At 53.8% G+C, this 17,361-nt stretch overlaps 1 protein-coding gene across 12 annotated transcripts; it reads left to right on the forward strand.

Moving 5' to 3' along the window:
* Window positions 1-296: 296 nt before the first annotated feature.
* Window positions 297-16,051, forward strand: RNF44 (ring finger protein 44). 12 transcript variants are annotated; one of them, XM_042991771.1, is made up of 11 exons: window positions 297-417; window positions 10,380-10,531; window positions 10,709-10,925; window positions 11,348-11,515; window positions 11,933-12,106; window positions 12,205-12,366; window positions 12,450-12,574; window positions 12,890-12,977; window positions 13,066-13,187; window positions 13,306-13,405; window positions 15,117-16,051. In XM_042991771.1, the coding sequence occupies exons 2-11, from the start codon at window positions 10,425-10,427 to the stop codon at window positions 15,207-15,209; spliced, it is 1,356 nt and encodes a 451-aa protein (XP_042847705.1). In that variant the 5' UTR covers window positions 297-417; window positions 10,380-10,424; the 3' UTR covers window positions 15,210-16,051. The 12 variants fall into 12 exon arrangements, with proteins under 12 accessions (XP_042847705.1, XP_042847688.1, XP_042847727.1 ...); XM_042991754.1 differs by lacking the exon at window positions 297-417 and adding an exon at window positions 4,844-5,136; XM_042991784.1 differs by lacking the exon at window positions 297-417 and adding an exon at window positions 4,845-5,136 and having other exon boundaries at window positions 10,739-10,925.
* The last annotated feature ends 1,310 nt before the right edge of the window (window positions 16,052-17,361 follow it).

The raw sequence follows: 17,361 nt of genomic DNA on the forward strand, positions 1-17,361 counted from the left end.
GCCCTAGAGCGGCTGCTTGTCCGGGGAACAGACCCACTGCAAACCCAGCGCCGTTGTTACAGCTTTCAGGATGTCAGAACGCCGAGGGGTCCAGAGAGGGTCTGTGTCTTGCCCAGGGTCACACAGCTTCCGCTGCCTGAGGATCACTAAGCTCGAATCGAGCTGGTGGGGTGGGGGCTTCGGGGCGGCAGTGTGGGCAGGACGGGGGTAGGAAGCTGGCCCTCTCAGTAGGGGAGAAATATAAGATGGAGGGAAAATGGGGAATTCGGTTGGACTCCTCTCCCTGGGTTTGCCAGGCGCCCGCACTCCTGCAGCCTCCGGTTTTCATCTCTGGACGATGTGATACTACCTGCTCCCACCTCTGCAGACCCTGGAAGTCACAGTGACCAGAAGTGCAGAGGGAAAGGAGTCAGAAAGGTGAGCCCTTTCCAACACCATACCCACAAAGCTCACACATTGAAGTGCAGACTCAGACCCAGAAAGTTGGGCGGGTACCGCGAAGATGCACACATAGAGCCACTATTGATTCACGGAGGTGCTCTCACCTCCGTTTTACACCTGGCCAAACGGAGCCTCAAAGAGGTGGTGACTTCCTCAAGCTCGAGGACCTAATAAGAGGCAGAGCCATGTTCCAAGCCCAGAGAGGCTGGCTTCACACGTATTTAACCATCAGTGTATGCCTGTCCTCCTCAGTAGCCTATAGTAGATGAATAACAGTGGTGCACACTAAGTGCTCAGTAAATGTCATCTGTCACTAGGGTCACTGTTCTGATTTTACAGGTAAGACTGAGGTGGAGAGAAGCCAAATAACTGATCCGAGTCAAAGCCAGAGCCCCAGATCCAGGAATACCTTTACAGACACCCCATCCTCCCCCCATGTCCACAAACACTTCTTTTTAGGGGAGCCAAAGCTTGGAGCTCAGATGTGAGGGCGACGTGTTCGGGCATGACCTGAGCAGAGAGGATTTGGCAGGGAGCCCATCAGTCCCCACCCTGGGTTGTGAGGCTCTGGGCTCAGATCTCTGATGCTCTGTGGTAGCTAGGAGGTCTGCATCCTGAGCCGGCTCTACCAGGCTGTGCTGTGTGTCCTTGGGTGATCCCTCAATCTCTGTGTTCTGCAAACTCCACCTGGGAAGGCTATTGGGCCCTGTGTCTGGAGGAGGATTTGAGGGGTCCTAGAAGAAAGGAGTGGGGTGCTTTCTGACCCTGAGGGAGGAATGGAAGCAGCCAGCTGTCCAAGCTCTTGGCTGGCGGGGTGGGGGGGGTCCCCTTCCGGGCCCCTCCCCACTTCTTCCTGCCAAAGTGGAATCCCTCGCATCTCAAGAGGAGGCTTGGGGGTGGAAGCTGGAATGTAACATCCAGTGTTACACTAGGCACTAGGAGGCACTAGGATTTGAATCCTCTGCTGCTCATCCACCTTTGAGCCTCCATGGTCTACTCTTGCCTTTGGACATCTGTGCTTTTGACTGTTGAGCAACCTTTGCGGACTCTGCTTTGGCATTTGTATTGGTTCTGGTGTGAGATTAGAATGTGATCGCAGGTTTGCCCCTTGATGGCTGAGGCGTATCCCCTCACCCATTTCCTCATCTGCAAAACGCTGGCACCTAGCTCTTAGGTCATTGGGAGGACCAGTGAAAAGATGATTAGGATGGGACTTGCTTAAACTGTGCAGGAGACCCTAGAACTCTAATTTCTCCACAGAACCTCACTGCAGATGCTTGGGTTAAGAGTGAGCCGCTCCCACCTGTGGCTTCTGGAGCCCACTGGGCCCCACTTCCCCAGATCTGAGGCAGGGAGAGGCACTTCTGAGCCACTTTCCTCAGCTGTGAGATGAAAACACAACGTGTCTTCAAGCGGGCAGGGGTGGAGTTGGGTGGAGTGAGGAGAATGAGGCACACAGGTGTGCAGGCCACATCACCACATTGGGATTCCAGAGCAGAGGACCTGGGGGTTAACCTGAGGGGAGATTTCACAGGAAAACGGACTCGTGGCTTCTCTGGAAAATCTGGTAAAATTGAGCCTCCTTCCCACTTCCTCCAGCGTGATTCTGCATGTGCCCAGGAAGGTATTTCAGATCAGGAGGAGATGTGTTACTGGCCTCTGGCCGTGGGGGATCCCTGAGGGGCTGTGGGGATTTGCTGAGGGCCTCTCAGGGGAGTAAGAGGGTCATCATGAGAGAAGACAGGGCAGGGTTTTCCTGGCCCTGTAGCATCAGAAGTAAGAGTCAAGCCCAGAGCCCCTTCCTTGGGCATCCACCACCCAGTGTGAGCCAGCCCCTGCTGGGGTGGGGGAGCAGCCCCATGGAGATAGTTAATGCTGTCATGATGCAATGTGGTAGCAGTCTTGCTGTGTAATAAGGAAGCCAAAGCAGCTGAGTGCCAGAAGACAGGTCAGGGGGGTTCCGAGGAGGCAGTCTTTGAGCTGAACCTCAAAGGTTGAGCAGGATTTTGCCAGAGGTAAGGGGTGATGATGTTTTAAGTAGAATGTATAGTCAGAGGTTTAGTAGCTTTAAAGTCCATGACTTGGTTGTGGGTGAATGCTTTCTCAGGGTGGAGTGGCCTCACTGTTCTCAGCGTGGCCTTGGGCAAATCATTTCACTCCTTAGGCCTCGGATCCTCACCCATAAAATGAGGCCTTCCAATGAAGACTGGATGATAGTGTATTTAAAAATTCTGGATCCCCTTAGACCAGAGGGGATTATGGAGACATGCAGCAAAATGACTGACAGGGCTGTGTGCGAATTAAATGGTATGAAGTGAAGGTTAGGGTAGGTCTAGGCCTGAGTTCAGAGATGAGGGAGTTCAGTACAAAATGGAGACCCCAGAGCTTCCTGTAAGAGGTGAGATGAGAACAGAGCCCCGAGGACAGAGAAGAAGAATAGACTGATAGAAAGGAAGAGGGAGGGCATCTCAGGCAGGGAAGGTCAGCAGGTGCACCATCATGGTTGTGGGAGAAGGACTGGGGAGAGGTGAGCCTGAAAGGGTGGGGGGAGTTTGTTAATTACAGCCCAAAAGGCAGGCAACAGGGAGCCATTGCAGGTTCTGTCCCTACAGAGGCAAGCAGGAGGGTGGTTTTAACAATGTAGCATCTTCCAATGAGGGAAAGATTTTCTAGTTGCTTTTACATAGTGGGAAAAATAAAAGGTTGGGAGGGATATAGGAGAAGGGAGAGTTGATGATAAGGAAGTGGGTTAGAGAAAGGTATCACCGTGTACTTTCCCATTCATTCTCAAGCACGCCTAGTTTTAACTGATGGATAGAGTTTGGCAGGTAACATCTATAGTACTGCATCACGAACTTGATCTCCTGTGCTTAGGCATCTGCAAACCACCCCTGGGTACCATCTTCCTTGCGTTGCTGGCTGCACATCCACAGTGCTGTAACAGATTGTTGCTGGTCTAAACAACACTTGGATAAGCATCTCTGTTCCCCAAACCAACTTCTGGATTGTTTCCATTGGATACTTTCCTGAAGGGAGATTTTCTGACTTTAAGGGAACTGATGTTTTAATCCCTTTTTTTTAAGTATGTTTTTTTAAGTTTTTAATGTTTATTTTTGAGAGAGAGTGACAGAGAGAGAATGTGAGCAGGGGAGGGGCAGACAGAGAGGAAGACAGAATTTGAAGCAGGTTCCAGGCTCTGAGCTGTCAGCACAGAGCCTGACGTGGGGCTCGAACTCAGACTGTGAGATCGTGACCTGAGCTGAAGTCAGCCGCTTAACCAACTGAGCCACCCAGGTACCCCTGTTTTAATGTTTACAAGATTTAAAACATACCTTTACAGTAATTTTCTTCACGATTTTCTATAGGGTATATTGTACATGTTTTTTTCTCTTTCTTTATTGTTATTTTTTCATCATGAAGAGTGTACTCTTTAACCCCCATACCCTATTTCACCCATCCCCCTCCCCAGATTGTACAGGGTTTTTTAAAAAGAGCAAATGTACACAAGCATATACAATACAAAGTCTGTCCTCCTGACCCCATACTCTCTTCCAGTTTTCCCTGAGGACAGTTGTTAGTTCCTGAATATCCTTCCAAAAATATTCTATGGAGATATCATATATATCCAATTTCAGAAAAATTGATACATACTGTTACATTCTGTTCAGGAAATTGCTTTCAATTTTTATTTTTAAATTTGGGATTATGAAGTACACCAAAGAAGCATAGAAAATGACACCACCACACCTCCAGTAGGCCAACACAAAGGTTTAACAAATATTAACGTTTTGCACTGGCATCTTGTTTAGGGCTGTCTTGCAGGTGGCCCTATGTCAGTGCAGCCCCATGCAGAAGAGTCCAGTTATTGGTTATTGCACACATCATTCTTTTCGGCCTGTGCCCAGCTCTGGGATAGAGTATTACTGACTTTTATTCTTAAATAATCGATGTGGAGGCAATACCCTACTTTGTATAATGTCTGCCCCAGTATTAGGCAAAGGAGAACGAAGCTCGGTTTTGGTTTTAATTCAAATATCTGTTCAGCCACACTTCCTAGCTGTGTGACCTGGGGTGAGTGACGCCCCCCCCCCCCTTGATTCTCTTTACCCATCTGTAAAATGTCGTGGTCATCCCTCCGTCTCATCGCTGCTGGGAGAAGTACAGTGGGAAACAAGACTCCACTGGGCTTAATTCCCCAATACCGTTAAAGCCCTCCGCTGGGGAGACTAAGCTCTCATAGCCACGCGCTGAAAGCACCCAGAGCTCCCGACGACTGCGGCTCAAGCTTCAAACTGTTCCCCGCCCCTTTCCCGGGCCACGCTGGGGGTGGGGCGGTTAAATGTCTCTGTGACGTCAGCGCAAGCAGGACCAATCACCCTGCCTCACAGGCGTTAGTTCGTTTGCCTGGGTTGCCCGCTATTGGTCCATTGGGCAATCCAGGCCCTCCCAGCTTTTTAAAGCTGCCGCGTAGTATAAACAAGGAGATGTAGGGCGGCCAGGCCATGATGTCATCGCGGCGCGGTAGCTCTTGGGGCTGACGTCATCTCCGGGGAGGTTGCCGACCCAAGGCTGTTAGAGCCTTCCTAACCCACTCGGGCTGGCTTAAGAGGCCGCTCCTGCCCCGTCGAAGGTCAGTCCCATTGCACTTCAGTGTCTCACGCGGCGCCCTGTCCCGGAAGAGAAGACCATGACACAGTAAGTCCGGGCTGTGGCTCTCCTAGCGGGACTCATTTCTCCGGCAGGGAAACTGAGCCTCAGAGGCGCGAATGGTTCGCGCGTTTGCATATCAAGTTCGAGTTGCAGCCGGTTGGCCTTGCCCAACCCGGGGTCTCCCATCTTTAGCTCAGGCCATGTGGCCCCGCCCCTTGCCTGTGGTGACTGCGGTCACTTTAAGTGCGAAGGTGGGGGCAAGAAGGAGGTTTTAAAAAAAATCTGGCCTCAAGATGGCGTCCTGTTAATCACGTGCCGAGTCGCCGCAAGTGATTGGCTCTCATGGCACCCGCGGGGCGGAGCTCTTGGCGGGGCTGCCGCGGGCAGCAGCCGGCTACTGTTTGCCGGAACCTCACGGCGCGCCCCCGCGAGCCCCCCTCCCGCCCAGCGCGCGACCCCGCCGCTTCGAATGTTGTGAATCAAATGTGGGGTTTGTTACATTCCGCTGCCGCCGCGGACAGTTCTTAAAGGGCCAGCGGCCCGCAGCTGCGCAAACCGGGCTGCGTCCTGCGCCGCCTCCCGCTCCCGGAGGGCCTGGGCTGAGGGAGGCAGACCGCGCGTGGGCCTCGCGAGGCAGACGCCGGCGGACCGACAACAAAGAAAGGGCCCCGGAAGGAGCTGTACTGCCCCCGGACCGGGGGGTGGGGAGGGGAGCACATTGTTCCGCAGGGCGGGGGCTCTTAAAGGGTCCAGGCAGCCCCCCTCCCCTCTGCCCAGCTTGGCCGTCCTAGATCGGGAACAAAGGAGCCAACGTGTGGCCTGGCGGCCGAAGGTGAGTAGGGGCCAGAGCCCCAACTCCCTATTTCCGCATCCCTGGAACTCCTTCCTCTCTCCCCTGGGGCTGGGGGCTGTGGTGTAGCTGGCTCTGCAGGGGTTAATCACGGGCGGTCCGGAGGGGGACGGCGAGACCTCTAGAATCAAGGAGGATTACCACCACCACCTCCCCCTCCCGCAACCTCCCAAGGCCAGGTCGAGTCTCCCTTCTCCGGAGACTGAGTGTTGCGGTTGGAGAGGAAGGAGCCGCCCCCTCCCCCTGCCACCGCCACTTCCTTTGTTGTTGCTTTTGTCTCACGCCGAGCACATGGTCCGGGATCCTCGGCTCTTAAAGTCACAGCGCGCTGGCCCCAACGCCGCAGTCTGGCCTCCCGCCCCCCCATGCCCTTCCGAGCACGGCACAAAGGAGTGAGAGGAGGACGTGGGAGACCCCTCTTCGGGCGGGTGTCTACATCTCGGGCCCCACTATCCCCGGGTAAGGGAGGCTGAGTAAGCTCCCCAGAGCCCCGCAACCCGCATCGAGTTCGCGTTGAGGAGGGGCCGGCCCCTCAGAACACTGGTTTCCCCTGCCCGCTAATGTGACCACCTGGTTTCTTGCGTCTTGTTTCTTCTGGCTTTATTTGGGCATTCTAAGAAGGGGAGATTTCCACCCCCATTTCACAGCTGTGACAACTGAGGCTCATGGAAGCAGAGAGATTTCCTTGATCAAGGTCATCTAGGGAACCTGGGCTGGCCAAGGACTCCTAGCCAGGAGCCTGATGGTCCTGCCCTCAGCTACCTCCAGGCAGCACATGTTGGGGAGCTCTGCTTGCCCACCAGGCAGTGGTGGCCTAGCCTGCCCCTTGGGGTGGAGGCGGCTTCTCATCCTGCCTGAGTCTACTCATGCTCTCAGAGGCTGGCTTTGCTTAACAGCAAAACAGCCCTTGTTCCTGCAAACATCACCCAGGGGCAAATGACTTGGCTGGGGCTCCCTAGACTAGGATTGGGATGGCTGTTTGGGGCCCTGGAAGTAGGGATTTGGCTACCTCCTGGGGGAGAGGGGTGGATGCAAAGTGTGGTTCCTGTTTCCAGGCAAGATTGGATTTAGGGATGGGACTCTCAAGACCCATTTGCCCAGACCTTAAGAGAGCACAGCACAGGACTATGGAAGGGCAGAGGAATTGATGAGGGTGGTTACCTGGCCACCCTTGCTGTTTGACCTTGAGCAAGTTGATAGCTCCATCTCTGGGCCTCACTTGCGTCACCACAATAGTGTTAGTCATGGGTGCCTGAAACAGAAAACTCTTGAGATCCCCTTTAGGGACTGGAAAAAGAGACTTGGGATAAGGTGGTTATTGGGGATACTGATGCTAATGAGAGAGTCAGGAGGTGGGGGCCTAGAGGGCTAGCCAGGCAAGACTAGTTCTGTTTCTCTGGCTTTGTGAGCTAGAGTAAGTTACTTCCTTTCTCCATGTCTCAGTTTCCTCAACTGTGAAGTGGGTGTGTCCCCTCTGTACAACTTGTGTTCTTGGTAGGACTTCCAAGAACCAGGTGCCCCTCACTTGCCAGCTGGAGTTTTCCCCTAGGGAGGCACATTTCCCAGCTAGCACTTAGAGCGCTTGAAGTGGCATCTCATTTTTGCTTGTGAGCCAGAGTCAGCTAGGAGGTCAGCCTATCTTAATTTCTGATAGTGATCATTCACACCTGAGCTTTGAAAATCACCTCTGCCCTTGAGCAGTCCTTGCCAGTCCATTGGGAAGTGGTTATTGGGCTGTTCCTATTTTATAGGTGAAGGAGCTGAGGCTCAGAGAGGGGAAGCGATGTGTCCAAGACTCTGGCCAAAAGTTGGGGTATCATGTGTAAGAATGCAAGGGTTGATGCTTTCACCTTCGGCACCATCATCTACAGCTGGAGGCCCTTCTGTCTGCTGATCTGGTTTCTCAGCTCCTTGCCACTTAACCTTTCCTGAGGAATGGGTGTTTTTGAAGGGGCTGGCCACAGAGAAGATTCCCATGTACCTGGGCCTCTGTGGCATCCACACCCCCCAGAGTTCAGCAGGGCAGCCTGGCACAAGAGAAACCATTGAAGCCACTGCCTGGATCGTGTCCCAGTGCACTCACAACTCTGGCTGACAGGCCTTGGACCTCACCTCTCTGAGCCTCAGTGTCCGTATGAGGGTTGCTATGAGGACTCAAGATGACCCATGCGAGGTGTCATAGTTATTATTGTTAATATTCCTCATCAATAGGACTGTGGGCTCCCAGGATCTCTGAGGTCCATTAGAGCACAGGTTCCCAAACCTGGCTGTGTTGTAGAAACTGCTTGTGAATTTGATAGAAAATATAGGTGTCCTTGTTCCCCAGCCTCCAAAGATTCTGATCCAGAAGGTCTGGAGTGGCCTAGGAGTTTATTGTTTCAGATATTTGGGGGGTTTTCTCTGAGTCTCTCGGCCTTTGTTTGCTAGGCTGGATTGTCAGCAAGAATCTGGAAGGCTGTGTGTGTAAGGATGTGCCCTTGGCCCACACCAGGGGTTACAAACCTAGTTACCTATGGTGGGCAGGTAGGGAATGGGCCTGGAGTGGCCTGGGGGGAAAGTTCATGCATGCTCTGAGTGAGGGCGCCAAGCAGAAATGAGGGCCTAATGGGACCAGATTGTCTCCTTTTTTTTTTTTTTTTTTCTTTCAGGGAAGGCCAGATTTTTATATAATCTCCCAATTGAAAAAAGATTTTTAATGTTTATTTTTGAGGGGTGGGGAGGGGCAGAGAAAGAGGGAGACACAGAATCCAAAGCAGGCTCCAGGCTCTGATCTGTTAGCACAAAGCCCAACATGGGGCTCGAACTCACTAACTGAGATCATGACTTGAGCCAAAGTTGGACACTTAACCGACTGAGTCACCCAGGCACCCCTGTAATCTCACAATTTTTAATCATGGGCACCGACTTCATTGTTGGTAGACTGTGGCCTTGGACCTGTGTGATTGGCTTTCTAGTGTACATTTCCCAGATCAGTGCTGAACACAAGCTGGTCACTGGGCCCTGCCTGCCTTTCTGCCAAGTGCCAGAACTCAAGTTAGATGGGAGAAGTGTGAATTACAGCTCTTAACACTTCCTGGCTGTGGCCTTGGCCAGGTGCTGCCCTAGCAAGTGAAGAGTTTCCTCTGCAGGCTGGTTTTTTGAGATTTAGGGCCCAGGCTTGTAAAGCTTAGCACAGAGGAAATGTTCTTGCCACTGTTGGCAGGAAAAAACAAAATGTTGAGGGTGTTGTGTTGGTACACTGGCTCCCAAGCTGTGTCAGGGAGGCAACACTGAAAGCTGGGTATCAGAGAACTCACCACAACCCTGGGTATCAGAGATGCATAGGAGTTTTGTCAGATGGAGAAGGGGTGGCTAGAGGGGGCCTTCCTGTGGCAGGAACAGCAAAGGGCTGGTCCTATTTGATGCAACCTTTGGCTTTGCAGGGCCTGATAGGTTCTAGCATTCTCTCTGCCAGGGCCTCATCCCAGTGTCTGGAGTAAATAAATTGTGGCCCTGCAGCTTATCCCACTTGGACCCCCAACTCCTACCCGAGAGGAGACCTGCCCCACCCCTTTTCCTCCCAATTTCCTCCTTTAGGTTCTCAGTTCCCCTTTTTTCTCAGCAAGCCCCACCTCCACTTGAGGGCTGTGTTATGCCCCCAGAGCAAGGGCTTGGCTGTATGCCAGATCCACCCATCTACCAGTGGCCACTTCCTTCATCACCTCCTGTGAAGCCCTTGGGCTGGACCCCTCCCTGCTGGCAGCAGGGTGCAGTGAGAGGCTTGTGGCCAGCTCACCTCCCAGCTTTGAACACTTGGACAAGTCTCTTCCTCTCTGTGAGCCTCAGTCTTCTCTTTCTTGAAATGGAGCTGACAGTGCCTTCCTTAAAGAGTAAATAAAGTCACATGTGGGTAGACACTGTGGGAGCTGGTTATGGAAAGATAGAAAACTAACTTGAATTTGGAGCCCCTGAGGGCAGGAACCAGGTCAGAACCTCTTACCTGGCAATACTGGAAAGAGAAAGCCTGATTGGAATTGACCCCGAGCCACCCCAGTAGAAGGGAGGAAGCTGGAGTGCCCTCCCAGGAACCCCAGCTTCCTGGAGATTGAAGTTGTAGACCTCCACACCAGGACAAGGTGCCCTGGGAACCCTACTGTGAGGGAACCATGCTGGCCAGCCCTCTGAACTCACCATAACCCTGAATGGGAACTTGACCCCATTTCATAGAGCAGGAAACTGAGGCCTGGGCTCCCTGTCCCTGATCTGTCATCCCTAAACCCCAGTGCCAAGAAGGCCAGACCCAGACAGAGTACACACTACACGTGGAGCACAGGGTGTGATGGACATCTGTGGCCCCTGGAATTGGACTCCTGAGATTTGATTCTGTCTCTGCAGTCCCTAATGGGGCAAGTGACTGGACTTCTTTGTGCCTCAGTTTGTTTATCTGTTTGCCTCCTAGGGTTGTGAGCCCTGGCCCAGCCCCTCTAGCCCTGTGCCACCCCTGATGCGACCATGGGCTCTGGCAGTGACTAGGTGGCCACCCTCTGCCCCTGTGGGTCAGCGGCAATTCTCTGTAGGACCCAGCAGTACCCCGGGCCAGCTCCGGGGAAGGTAGGAAGGAACCTCCTAGTCCTGCAGAGCCTAGAGCCCCTGGTGCTGGGGCTGTCAGCTTGGGTTGGGGAATAGGGGCTGGGAGGGTGGGGCATAGGGCCCTGAGCTTTCTTCCTTCCCCAGTGGGTAGTGACCTTGGCTTCTCTCCATGCTCTCTGAATGAGTGGCTCCCCTCAGTCCTACTGGGGCCTCCTCTCTGTGGTGCAGCCCCAGCCGCGAGGGCCCCCTGGCCAGCCTGCCTGCCCAGGATGAGCACTTACCCTCCCAGCAGCCACCGTCCCGACCACACCTCCCTGTAGAGGAGCACCGAGCCTCGGCTCCTGCCGGCAGGAGCCCCCGAATGCTGCACCCAGCCTCTCAACAGAGCCCGTTCATGGTTGATCTCCACGAGCAGGTAGGCAGAACACCCTTCACCTGTTTCCCCACCCTGCGGGCCCCTCCCTACCAGTCTCTAGCAAACCTGTCTGAGGACCAGAGATAGTGGAGCCCTGATTGCACTTTCCTTAACTCATTGCATGTTCAGTGAGGCATTATTAGCCCTGTTTTACAGGCTGGTAAATCGAGGCCCAGAGAAGGAAAGGGCCGCCTTTGGGACTACACAGTGGATGAGTGGTTAAGCTGGAAGCCCCTCCCAGGTTTCCCAGAGGGTTCTCTCTGCCCTTTAGGGCTTGGGGCAGGGGGACAGCCAGGTCTGTACCTAGGTAGGACCCCACTAGAGAAGGGAAGGGAGCTGGTCCAGCAGGGTTTTCTCATTTAGGGGCAGCAGCATGGCCAGGTTTCCTCCCTACAGTTCTTGGGTTTTCTGTCCACCCACAGGTGCACCAGGGACCCGTCCCTCTGTCCTACACAGTCACCACAGTGACGACCCAAGGCTTCCCCTTGCCTACAGGCCAACACATCCCTGGCTGCAGTGCCCAGCAGCTCCCAGCATGCTCCGTGATGTTCAGCGGGCAGCACTACCCCCTCTGCTGCCTCCCACCCCCGGTGAGTGAGTGCTTTCACCTCCTGCCCCACTACTACCTGAAAGCCCCAGACACAGGCCAGCAGTAGAAGCAAGCCAAGTTTATGATAGCCATCAAGGCTATCAGAGCATCTGCCCAGTTCCAGGCCCCAACACTGTTCAGTAAAGCATGTGTGCGCTCATGTACAGTTAGCACCTGGGGTTTAGGGACCTTCCTGCACCCCAGTACCTGCCTTTTGGTTTGGAATTGTTAACTAAGGGCCTTAAGAGTGTAGTGTCCTGCCTAAGTGGCCTCTAGCAGGGATGGGATGGTCCACAGGGCTTCTGTGGGGACCTCTCAATGAATGGAATGGCTCCTGGTTCTCAGCACAAGCATAGCCCCAACCCAGAGCCTAGAAGAACATTCTACAGTATACCCCCCACACCCCCTCTCTTGGCAGCTGATCCAGGCGTGTACCATGCAGCAGCTCCCTGTGCCCTATCAGGCCTACCCCCACCTCATCTCCAGTGACCACTACATCCTGCACCCCCCACCGCCAGCCCCACACCCCCAGCCTGCCCACATGGCACCTCTTGGGCAGTTTGTATCGCTGCAGGCCCAGCATCCACGTATGGTGAGTCTGGGCGATGGGTTTGATGCTATAGGGCATGGTATGGGGGGCGGGGCTTCCCTTGTTGCTGACTCTGGCTGACCCACCCTTGCCTCTTCCAGCCCCTGCAGCGGCTTGACAATGATGTGGACCTGCGGGGGGACCAGCATCCCCTGGGGAGCTTCACCTACTCCACCTCTGCCCCAGGCCCAGCCCTGTCCCCATCTATGCCCCTGCACTACCTGCCCCATGATCCACTGCACCAGGAGCTGTCCTTTGGTGTGGTAAGTAGCACCCCCACCCAGACTCTAGGGCGATCAGGAGACAGGCCCACTGGTCTGATCTGCACCTGGCACCCCTCTCACAGCCATATTCCCACATGATGCCTCGGAGACTGAGCACCCAGAGATACCGCCTGCAACAGCCGCTGCCCCCGCCACCCCCACCGCCACCCCCGCCACCGTATTACCCCAGCTTCCTGCCCTACTTCCTGTAAGTACCAGCACATCTGCCCCAGAGCCCTGGTGCTCTGGTCTCCTGGGGCCTCCAGTTGTTGGACCCAAACATAGCCCCAGGAGGTACCCAGGACCTCTGAAGCCATCTGGCATTCCCACTAAACCACACATACTCTCAGCACCCACCAGCTGGGTTCCTTGCTCTCCTATAATGTCCTGGGACAAACACTGGAGCCCTGGTGTGAATGGTGCAGAGCTCTGGGCTTTGTTTCACGGAGGGAGTCGGGAGCAGCTCTGCACCCCCTACACCTACTGACCTTGACCCTGGGTCCCCCACACCTGTCTCCCCTAGCTCGATGCTGCCAATGTCACCAACAGCAATGGGGCCCACCATCAGCCTGGATCTCGACGTGGATGATGTGGAGATGGAGAACTATGAGGTCCCGTGGAGCACTGTCCTGGGAGGTAGGAGCTTGGGGGACCTCTGGCCTTGAGCACTAATGACCCTACCCTCCTGTCTGTATCCAGGCCCTCCTGAATCTGGCAGAGCGGCTAGGAGATGCGAAGCCCCGAGGCCTCACCAAAGCGGACATCGAGCAGCTCCCATCGTACCGCTTTAACCCAGACAGCCATCAGTCAGAGCAGACACTGTGAGTACCGTGCCCCTGTCTCCTCCAGGGGGACCCCTTCCTCCAGGGGACTTTGTGCTATGTAGTGAGCCTCCCTCTGCTGTTAGTATGGAAGTAACACTCAGTGCCCTCCTTCTAGATGTGTTGTCTGCTTCAGTGACTTCGAGGCACGGCAGCTGCTCCGAGTCCTCCCCTGCAACCACGAGTTCCACACCAAGTGTGTCGATAAGTGGTTAAAGGTAACGCAGCCCAGGCCAGATCCTGGGTATTCCTCATGTGGTGAGGGAGGTGGGTGGACCTTGGAGGGTTTCCCCCCTTATCCTTGTCATCACCCAGAAGTTGAGGCTCTGTTCAGGGGTCAAGTCCCAGAAGTAGAATAGACCCAGCTGAGGTGGGGGACAGGCAAGAGTGGAGCCTGATGTGTGCCTGCTCCCCCAGGCCAACCGGACGTGTCCCATTTGCCGGGCCGACGCCTCCGAGGTGCCCAGGGAGGCTGAGTGAGGCCCACAGCTGCCCAGGATAACCCTGCCCGAAGCTCTGGAAGCTCGGGTTGGGGGGACCTGGGGAGGACGGGGAGGGAGTGGCCCAGGCCTGCCCCGTCATTCCCGCCTGCATCTCCAGAGCTGGTGCCAGGGTCAGCCCCAAGAGAAGCCCCTGCAATAAGCCCCTGCATTTGCCAAGCTCCAAAGACTCCTGCCCCGATATGCCTGCCAGTCTGCCCACCACGGAGCTGCCTGAGTGTCTCTAACTCAGTCTTCCTCCTGTTTGCCCTCAAGTCCGTCTCCTTTACCTGCCAGCCCTGGGAGCCAGGAGTCCATCCCCCACCCCAGTGCAGCTGGGGGAGATCCTCAGCCCCAGGGTGGGCAAAGGGAGCTCCATCCTGGGTTGCCTGGTCTCTTGCACTGAAATGGTGTGCCGTCTGACTGGGTGGCACTGACAGGTGTGTGGACAGATGGTGGCATGAGGCCATTTCCTGAGCGCCCCAGGCCTGGGTCCTCCTGTCTTGACCCCAGACAGATTCAGGCAGCCAGCCCCATGCAGGCTGCTGTGAGGGGTGGGTCTGGCTCCCTCAAGGACTGTCACCCCAGTCACAACATTCCAGCCCCACCCCCAGGCTGGAGGGCATCAGAGCCAGCCTCCTGAGCAGGTGGGAGACAGACTCTGAGCTGAGGTGGCATGTATCTTGAGGGGGCCTGGGCCATGCAGGGGAGAGTGACCTCCTGTGTTCTTCGTGGCCACCCCTCCCTGGCATTGATGGGGGCCAGACCCATGCCCAATCTCCCCTCTCTGTTGTTTTGCATGAACGTGAGGAGCAGTTTTTATTTATTCATTTGGCCCAAAATCGCGTGTAGGATTTGGGGGTGTGGATTTTTAAACAATTTATTTTCTTTTGGTTTAATGGGGGGATACAGGGACCAACCAGGACCAAGTGCCCAGGGGGCCAGGAATGGTCTGGTGGTGCCGCCTGGTCTGCATGCATGCGTGCGGCTGGGGCTGGGCTGGGCGGCTGGCGGTCACAGGTGGGGTTGGGGGGTGGTCTGTGCTCAGCTGATAACTGCCATGCACTGTACTGCACACGTCCCCAGAGCCTACCGGGACCGTACGCTTTTCAGGGCATTTCTCCCTCCAGCCAGGGCCCATCTCCCATCTGACTGGGCGAGTCTCCTCCTAGGAAGTCCCAGGAGGACAGGGACCAGGGAGGGCGTGGATCCCACCTCCAGGGGCCCCCTCCCAGCCTGAGCCCTGCCCTCCAAGGTCTGGAGGAGGCCCCCTGTAGGGTCTGGCTGAGCTCCCACCTTCTCCCTCCCTGGTCCCGTTCCTTTCCTGTCCTACCCCTAGCTGGGGTTGCTGCCCCTGAACGAACCGCGTGTGGGGCCGGCACATCCTAGCAGGCAGCCCCTGGCGCCTGCTGCCTCAGGGATGCTCCAACCACCCTCGTTCTCCCCGCAGCGGCCCTGGCTCCCTGCGTCCCCTCAGCCTGCCATGGGGCCCCATCAGCCTGGCCCCACCCCCGTGGAGAACCCAAAGTCTTACTGTATATAACTCCAGGTGACGTTTCTATATTTATAGCAGTGTTGAAACCCCACGTGTTTTACACAGAGAACCACCCTCTCCAAACCCCCCCTCCCTTTCCCACCCCAACAAAAGGTTTTCAGAATCCTTAAGGTTCCTGGGGCAGGCGGAAACAGGCTCTCGGATTGTGTGTCGGCTGCAGCAATGATTCCAACGAGCAGCTATGGGGGGGGAACACAACATTAAAAAAAAAAATCATTAAAAAAAGATTTATAAACAATTATTTAGGATGTTTGTGATTTGCCGACCTTGCTATAGATGCCATGTTACCAATGATTTCCTGTGGTGGGGGCTTGTCATTGTTTACTCTTTTATTTACCAACTTCTGGCCTAGGCATGACAGTGGGCACCATCCCCCAGCCCTGGCTGGGCCCAGCACCTGTGTTCTGTGTTAGAAAGGTTTTATATATATATATATATACATATATATATATATATATACATATATATAAAAATATATGTAATTGGGGGGCCCTGTTCCTTGCACATTTTACAGTTACCTCATTTTTCCCATGTATGTATTTGAGAAAATGCTAATATATAGAGAAAAAAATGGTTCTTAAAGCTTAAATGTGTGGTTTTTTCCATTCCATTGGATTCACATTGGTTTGTAGCATTTAACATAACTAGTATGTTGTATTATATATATGTGTATACTGATTGAAATTTTTAACAGATTTGTACTTTTTTTAAAATGAAAGTTGCTAGTTCTGCTTGACCAAGTAGTGCAATCATTATTTTTTTTAATATTGTTGCTGATTTCAGAGGGATATTCACTAATAAATGTATGATGTATATCAAGTATTGCCCAAGCTGCCTTTGGCTACCTGTGTTCTTTTGGTGGGAAGTGGGGGTAATAATGTCGGTCTGAGAGTGGGTAGGGGATAGGGATAAGGTGGGCAGAAAAGACTGTTCTGTGCTGTGGCACCTTGGGGGTACCTCCTGATCAAGAAGGTCTGCCAAGCCAGGTTAGTGATGACATTGTGGGCCATCTGCTTCACACTCAAATTAGGCAGGATTCTGTTGACAAGTGGCAGAATTCCATCTAACTGGTTAAGGCACTTGTTGGTCTGTCATTTACATTTTGGAGGTAGGTTCTGCCTCAAGCATGACTGAATCGGGCTCAGGCATAGTATAAGGAACCAAGACCTCCCCTCATTTTACAAGTTTGTTTTGAAGGAGCTGTTTCTGTGTGGTAGTTCTTGGTAGCTCTAGCTCCATTTCTTCTAGTTTAGCATAATTCCAGGGGAAAACCATTTTCCCCAAAATATTCTAATGGGATGGAGTCATTAGACGCAACTTGAATTATGAGTGCATCCCTGAGCCATGCGCTACCGTCTCAGGGAGCTACAACAGCATGATTGGCCTGGCTTGCATTACATACTCTCCCACCCACAGGCCCTACTCGGACTACGTGGACTTGAGTCCCTCATCCTCAGGCTCAGTGGGGACAAGGGGCTTGAGAACCACCCAAGAGACCAGGTTGGTAATGCAGTTGCATTCCTCTTACCCGTGATGGTGTATGGTGCTGCAGGGTTATCAGCTGACTTGTTAGCATGTCAAAGCAACATGGTCTGGAGCAGGAACAGTGGGCTGGGGTCAGGAGACCCAGGATCTGGTATCTGTGTGATGCCACTATCTGTAGCCTTGGTCAGGTCACTTTCCTTTCAGCTTCTGGATCATCTGCAAAATAAGGGACAATCAGTTGAGTGGTTCCCTATGTCCGTTTCAGAAAATGTGCTATGGGAGTGTGTGTGTGTGTGTGTGTGTGTGTGTGTGGCAGTTGGCGGGGGGGTTGGTTAAGAAGGGCTCTGTGGTTAAATAAGTTCGGGAAATTCCACACTAAAGGGTAACAGGAGCCTATATTGCAGGGCTTCTCTGAGCCTTGGCTATGCTGATGTGTTATAAGCTTCCAAGAAGTACTTCCTATGAGCAGTACTTCCTACATTTAGCTTGTTTGGCTACGGGCAATGTTCAAGTTGCATTTGCTGGAGTACACTGGGAAGTGCTGGACTAGACCAGTGGTAGCAACTGACTTCCCAGGGCCCTAGTCTGAAGTCTAGGGAAGTTGCTAGACTTTTTTCAATATTTCAAAAAACCTGTGGGGGAAAAAATAAAAACA

This window comes from Panthera tigris, chromosome A1, assembly GCF_018350195.1.
Source record: "Panthera tigris isolate Pti1 chromosome A1, P.tigris_Pti1_mat1.1, whole genome shotgun sequence".
NCBI lineage: Eukaryota > Metazoa > Chordata > Mammalia > Carnivora > Felidae > Panthera > Panthera tigris.

Coding starts and splice junctions, on each gene's coding strand:
- RNF44 (XM_042991771.1), top strand. CDS start 10,425: ATGCGACCATGGGCTCTGGCAGTGACTAGGTGGCCACCCTCTGCCCCT. Junction 10,926..11,347: donor TGGTTGATCTCCACGAGCAG/GTAGGCAGAACA, acceptor GTCCACCCACAG/GTGCACCAGGGACCCGTCCC. Junction 11,516..11,932: donor TCTGCTGCCTCCCACCCCCG/GTGAGTGAGTGC, acceptor CTCTCTTGGCAG/CTGATCCAGGCGTGTACCAT.